The 7,114-nt window shown below is 40.9% G+C and overlaps 1 protein-coding gene across 1 annotated transcript in view; it reads left to right on the top strand.

The window, feature by feature from the left end:
* Positions 1-213: 213 nt before the first annotated feature.
* The window catches only part of arhgap20 (Rho GTPase activating protein 20), a 49,556-nt gene continuing 42,655 nt past the window's right edge, over positions 214-7,114 (top strand). The window contains exons 1-2 of the mRNA XM_004081593.5: positions 214-538; positions 2,493-2,578. Of these exons, the coding sequence (XP_004081641.1) occupies positions 446-538; positions 2,493-2,578 (179 nt within the window). The 5' untranslated portion in view covers positions 214-445. The remainder of the gene's footprint in view (positions 539-2,492; positions 2,579-7,114) is intronic.

The raw sequence follows: 7,114 nt of genomic DNA, 5'->3' as shown, positions 1-7,114 counted from the left end.
GGTTATTCTGACAAATGTAACGACTGAGTAATAGCTGTTTATTTCTCTGTAGAAGTCTATTAGAGTTTTGCTTCTTGGAGTCAGCAGGAACTTGGAATGCGAGAAGGGAAAGCGCAGTTCTCTGATAGTGTTCAGAAACTATATTTCAGAGACGTTGTGTCCCACTTCCGGTGATTAACCGTGACTCTTATTTTGAAGGATGAAACGGAAGTTAGACGGATCCTGTTTACAGGCGCGCGCGCAGCGAGTTCAGCGCTCAGACTCAATCAGCGCTCAGACCGCTCACACATAGAGGGCCACTCCGCTCACCGGACCAGCTCGTTCCTTTGATGGATTGTCCTGGAACTCGTGTCCTCCTCTCCGCGGGATAAACTTTACATCTCACTGCTTTTATCATGGGAATATACCGCCGCTGTTTGCTGCTCTGTGGATATACTCAGCCTTAATGGAAACTATGACACCGCTGCAGGGGACCATGGGACAGCAAAGGTCCGAGTCTCTGACCGGGGAGAATAAGTATCTCCCCGAAAACAAAAAGGTACTAAAAATGTTCTACTTGGGTCTTTACGGGGAGGACGAACCGGGTTCTGGTGTGTGCGGTTTCTCTGGTACCGAGGTCCCGTTGCGTTCATCTAGTGTGGTAAACACGGACTGTCTGCTCAAAAGTCTGATTTGAAATAACTTTATTATCACACATTGATCTTTCAGCACTTTTGACCAAATGATGTTCAATCTTTTTTATATATATACATATTTAATTGTAAATAATTTAGTTTTTATCAGCCACACACGAGTGAATACATCATTTTAATAACGTTTGTATTTTGGTTTTAATTTCTTCATAATGTAGCTTTTTTTTAAACAACTTAAGCTTTGCTTGGTCCTTCTTTGAGACATAAAAAAGTAGCTAAAAATAGTTTTGAAAGAAAACAAATCTGAATGATTTTATTTTAGAACTGATGTTTAGCTGTAATTACAGTACATGTGGAAACGCCTATTCCCATATTTTAAAGGTTGCTGGTTTTAACAGTCATTTCATAATATTGCAAGTAACTATATTGTTTTTTAAAAAAACTCTTAATTTCAACTGTGGGAGGTAAAAAAAAAATAAAGTGGTTTTGCATATTTTTAAACATCTGCATGAAGCTGAAGATTTCATGCGCATATGTTTGGTGAAGTTGTTGTAAACAGCGCCCCCTTCCATGAAGAAGAGGAAACGCAGTCGGGATGTGGGTGCAGAAACCTTCCAGTGGGGGTCCTGACGGACTCAGATCAATGTTGAAAACCATGTCAAGTCTGTCTCTGTTCTCCAAAAATGTTTTTTTAAACAAAGGTAGTTAAAGAAACAACACTACATAACTATAAAATAATCATATATTTAAAAAATGTGGCGTTCTAATTTTTTTTAAGTTGCCCTACTTGTCCTTGTTTTTTTTTTGTTTTTGGTTTCAGGGCATAGAGTCATTTATTTTTTGTTTACTAATAAATGATCTGATCTTCAGGTCAAATTGTTGCACTCCTTTTAAGTTTCTTCACGTTTTTAAATTTATTTGCAGCATTGCAAGCTCTTTTCAGCCCCTTGAAAGGTCCGAAAAAGGATTTGAAACAGAGGAAGTGAACCTTTTTATATAAGACGCTGACTGTGAAGATGTCCTCATGTCTCATGTCTGTATTCCCGAGTTAACGTTGTGTTAGATTCATGTGATTGCCACCGTAAGCGTTAACCAAACTCCCGCCAGGTTTCTGCAGACATTTTTCTTTTTGTTTCATGCTCTTTATGTTTGTTTGTTTGTTTGTTTGTCTATTTTGTGCTTTTCTCCAAAAAAAGCACAATCAAGCTGTCATCATTAAAAATATTTCTGCCTCCTTTATGCCTGATTTTAAAAAAAGAAGAGGATTATGGTTCCAGCAAAAACATGGAGAATTGAACAGGTGATTCTTTTTTTTATTAGCCAAGAAGTGTCTATAAAACTAAAGTGAATCTGTTTATTTCAAGGAGCTGGTAAAACAAAAAAGTTCCCCATTTATGATTTATTGATCTAAAGCTGTTGGGGAGGACTTTCCCCTGCAGGCCAGTTTTGTGATTTTCATCATATGACTTATTTTGTTAGGTAGCTTTGTCCACCACAAGCCTTCTAACTGAGGAATGTAACTGTGTTAATATTGCAAGCGAGTAAAGAAAGTTAAGACTTATTACAGGGGATTTTTGTCTGATAAAAATAAGAAAAGTGATAGTAAATAAGCCATAAAGATATCTCCCACTCCCATATGGGGGCTTTATGTTGCTTACGGTTTATTGAGAGAACAGGAGTCCTGGTGCGTATCATGCAAGAGTGATATATTGCTCATCTTTATGGTCTTGTTTCCTCTTCTGCACTTGTTGCTTCATCTCTTCCTGACCAGTCTGCGCGTGTCTTTGCACGGCGCTGACTGTGGACTTTACGGCCGGTGTATGTGTCCCCCTTTCATGTATTTGTTCCGTTTCTTTGCAGAAAATGAAGACCCTGGCGCAGAGGCGACAGTCGGCTCCCTCGCTGGTCATCAGCAAAGCCCTCACTAGATCCAGGAGCACGTCCAGGTAACAGCTAACACCCCCTGTTTCCATTCGAATGAGACTCTTCAGCGCTTGTTGGGCTTCGGTCGCAATTTCAGGCCAAACCAAGAGTGATTTCAATGACAGAACTGCTTCTTCTGAGAGCCTTAACATGAACTTTCCTCCTATCCTGTGACCAAAGTGCAACATTTTGTGAAAACTGTCCATTTCAATCACCTTTTGATTTATTGTAAAAGAGTTTCCAGTGGTATTTTAAATATGGTTATGCAGTTTTTAGATAACATCCATTTTCTGGGACATGAGTACTGCGTGCAGAGCAGCAGTAGTTCATTAAAAATTCACCTCTGAGTTGTAGGTGAGACCATTGATGGTCTTCCTTCCCATCACTTATCAGTTTAAGTGAAAGTCTATCTGTTACACACCTAGATGTGTGAAATTTGCTCTCTGCTGGGAACCATTTGGTGGTTTAAACCCCCCACTGCTGAGTGTCAAGCCCAGTTTTCGAGTCTTTAGTATGACTCGGCCTGGATTTGAACTCACGACCTTCCAGTCACAGGGCGGACACTCTACTACAAGGCCACTGAGCTGGTGGTTACACACTCTCCAGCAAGCTTACAGCCCCTCACATTCCCGACCTAACATTAGCATGTATAACATCCATCATGTAGAACATGTTAAAAAAAAAACAGAAAACCTCATTTTCATTGGAGTTGGTCTCTAAGGCTTTAAGCCTGGAAAAGCAGTTGCATACATTTGGTGGTACATCTTACTGTTGAACCTTTGGTGGTTTTTGTCTCTGACTGTTCCCAGAAAAACTCAGGCCGGGACTAAATGAGCTGCTAACACAACGATTAGTAGGATAAAACCATCATGCAGGCTCACAGCTCTGGACCTTTAGAGTCTATAAGTGGAAGACAGTAGCGACAGATATGTGTCTTGCGTGAATGTTTCGCATTATAGAGGCTTTAACTTTCATTTTTGCACAATAATTCCATGTTTTTTTAGCCGATTATTAGAAGGCTGGACTTAAAGGCTGGGTCACCATGGGGGTTTGAAATGCTTACTTCTTCTAGAGCTATCAACCTTTTCATCACCCTCGTATCACTCAAATCCTTTCCTCTTCCTTTTACGGGATAGGAAATAAGCCATTAGAGAAAGCCTTCAGGGACGGGGTTTATTTCTTTAAAACTCTGCTGGCTACAGCGTTTAGCTGGCTGTTTCCGAGCATCCGTCAGAGCGGCCTTGTCTTTAATAGCACCACCGCTCTTGATGGGTTCTACGTGCACGTCAGACTGATTGGACCGTGAAACGCCAACACTTAGGCTGGCGCTGAAGGAATCCGTCAACAATCTTGAATGGGTTAATTCTTTGGGGATGTAATTTGTGTCTGCTAATGAAAGTTAGGGGGACTCGGTCTGTTTGCAGGTACAGCTAGAGGCCGAGACAGACGATCTACTGAGTGAAAGACAAAGAGTCTGACTGACAGAGCCACTCAGTCTGTCTGAGTCTGGCTCATGTGTGTAAAGTCAGAGAAGGTGTGGAGCCAGGGCTCGACACGCTCAGCTGTCACCCTTGACCTCTGACATCCCACCAGGAGGTGTGAATGTGTTCATTATTGAGTGAGTCTGCGCGGGGAGACCAGGGCTAACTTTGACTTTTAAATAATTTTGTCTCTTTTTCCCCCCCAAGGAATTCACGTTTCATTGTGAAGTATCTTTTGATTTATTTTCCTGTGGTCTTTTAATTATGATTATGCAGTTTTTATTTCTGCCAAAATCCAAAAACGTGTCTCGTTTTTTAGGACATAGTGTCTGCAGACCGGCTGCAGTTCATTAGAAATTTGACTCTGAGTTGTAGGTGAGACTATTAGTGCGAAGCAAGCCCACCCCCACATCCCGTCATCCATCTGTTGATATGCTCCTGCTAGCTTACAGCTGTTTCATTCTTTCTACAATAAAAACCAGTTTGTAAATTCAGATTGAGATGGTAGAAACCACACCTCAACGCCTTTTTGCGTTGAGCTGACTAAAAGTTTCATTTTTTTCTCAGTCATAGCGATAAGGTTTAACTTCACTACAGAACCAGCAGTCTGTAGTACCCACACAAAAGGCCATTTTGGGTTCATATGCAAGGTTTTCATTGAGAAAATAATACTTTGTACCAGCTGTTTGGTACAGTGTTGGAAGGTTAATGATTTGAGCTCATTTTGCAGGACTTGGGAACGTTGTTTAAATTAGAGACCTACTCTGATGAAAATGCTGTTCTTGGTGTTTTTAACATGTTCTCGTGGCACATTTTCTAATAATGGAGGGCAGATGTATAGAAAATTCAGCTCCAAATTCATTTTTGACTATTTCTAAATTCAAATTGCTGTGAATCAAGAGCAGACAAAAATGCTATTGGGAAAAGGCGCCTATTTGTAAAAATACACTGGGCGGGGCACAAGCTCCCTGCTCCGCTCCGCAAGGGAAGGGAAGTGGGGACGGGGTTGCTCTGGGCCAACACTCCCGCTCACAAGTCATGGGCAAATTTCTTAATGAATTCCTGCCAGTCTGCACAATCTCTGTCGTAGAAAACAACGCAGGTTTTCTGATATTGGCTAAAAACGGCGGAATCATAATTAAAGACCACTTCTTATTGTGTCCATCATGCACCACAAACCCCAAAGTTTCGGCAAATATTTGCGTTCTTCTGAAGGCTCGCGCCACAATGCCTTGTCCTGTTCCGGACTGTTCCATGCCTTATACTAAACAGTTGCCCCGCCCCTCTGTGCAGGAGCCTGGGTGACATGCTGTGACTGAACAGACTGCTGCGTTGATTGCTCATACGTGGAATACCTTTTGTTTGTTTTTTTAGATGCTAACCTGACCTAGAATGTAGTTGTTCAAGTTTTCACTTTGGGCAAATGTTGTGCAAGCATTTAAGCAGAGCATTTGTCGTTAGCTGGTGGATGTCTTAGAATTCCTTATAAGATGGAGTCATCACATCCGATTGTATTCCATTCCCTTCCCTGGCCTTTCATTCCCCCAGGGAGGCGCTTAAAAAAAATTAGCTCATATATATATGAGCTAATATATATATATATATATATATATATATATATATATATATATATATATATATATATATATATATATATATATATATATATATATATATATATATATATATATATATATATATATATATAACCTCATCTCTCAGCCTCCAGGCTCCAAAATGCTATTGTAGCATTGTTCTTGTTCCTCAGGGAGTGAAATGTACACGTCTTTTAGGAGGGTCCATGCTGCATAAAACACAAGGACATAGGAGCGGCTGACGGGTCCGACCGCACCCCCTTCATCGCTCAAAGCTGCAGTGTCACCACGATGTAAGAAAGCAATAGTATTTCAATGAAAGCGCTTGAAAAAGCTCCCGTCCATCTGTCAGTCATCTCCAGCACACGCACATTCTTTACAGGCCTTTTTTAATCACCCCTGTGCGGGGCAGAAATGTGTTGATGCACTTTCCAGTTCTTGCATCAACCTCACATTGAGGATCTGATTGTCTGATTGGCTGGTCTTTGTCAGGAAACTCTAAGCTAGAAAAGGTTTTTTGCTCAAAAAGTGAAAAAAAATCAACTTAGCATCAAATAAAACTATTACTTCCAATAAATTACTTACTTTAAAAAGCATATTTGGGTTTACTCATTGTGTTTTTTTAAAAATAGAACCATGAGAAAGCAGAACTGTGAAGGGAATTTTGGTTGACTGTTTTGTTGCACAGTTGAACAGAAGCTGCTCTGTGGGTGCAGGAGACGGTGCGAGGTGGCGTGTTTTGCATGACATAATGTCGTCACATTCACATACGGAGTTGTGAATGGTTGTTTGTCTTGTCAGACTGAAACCTTTCAGTGCAATCCTTCAGAGGACTGAGGTCCTGTGGAGAAACACGCGCACGCTGTCTTTTTCACTGGTTTACTTAGTTTGTCCACTTGTGGCGTCGGAAACAAAAGTGCAGCTGCTGCTGTCTTTTTTAATCTGGATTGTATTCTCCTTTTCAGCATTTGTCTTTCTCCAGTAGATATGAAAGGGCGTTGAAGGTCAAAAAGCCAGAGGTGACCTTTGCTGAAAAATAAGACGCACAAATTCCCTCATAAGTTACGTACACACCAGACCTGTGACGCGCGTTGTAGTTCTTGCTAAATGTGCCTTCTTGAACGCGCATTTAGCCTATGGTGTTCACACTGCACTAGCAGGGAGGGGCTTCTTATTTTTCTACTGTTTACTTGCTCATTCCTGCCACCTACAGTTTGAAGAAACTTGGTGCAAATTGCTACAGTGCTGCAAATCTGGTGAATCTTGCTCCAGAATTTTTCTTTCACAGCTCTGTTTCGATATAAGGTAGACTTGGTGTCCTGTAGTTCCACAAACCACAATTATTGATTTGTCCTCCATGATCAATTTTCAAACGGTCGGCACTTCCAGGAATTAAAATGTTGTCATCCTTACATCACTACGAAATCCGAGACCCTGATTGGTCAAACCTGGTTTACATTTTAATGCACGTTCAATGGTGGTG

This window comes from Oryzias latipes, chromosome 21 (genome assembly GCF_053564925.1).
Source record: "Oryzias latipes strain Hd-rR chromosome 21, Olatipes_Hd-rR_3.1".
In the NCBI taxonomy this organism is placed as follows: Eukaryota; Metazoa; Chordata; class Actinopteri; order Beloniformes; family Adrianichthyidae; genus Oryzias; species Oryzias latipes.
Note: the sequence above shows the minus strand (reverse complement) of the source record. Positions and strands in the feature narration are given on the sequence as shown.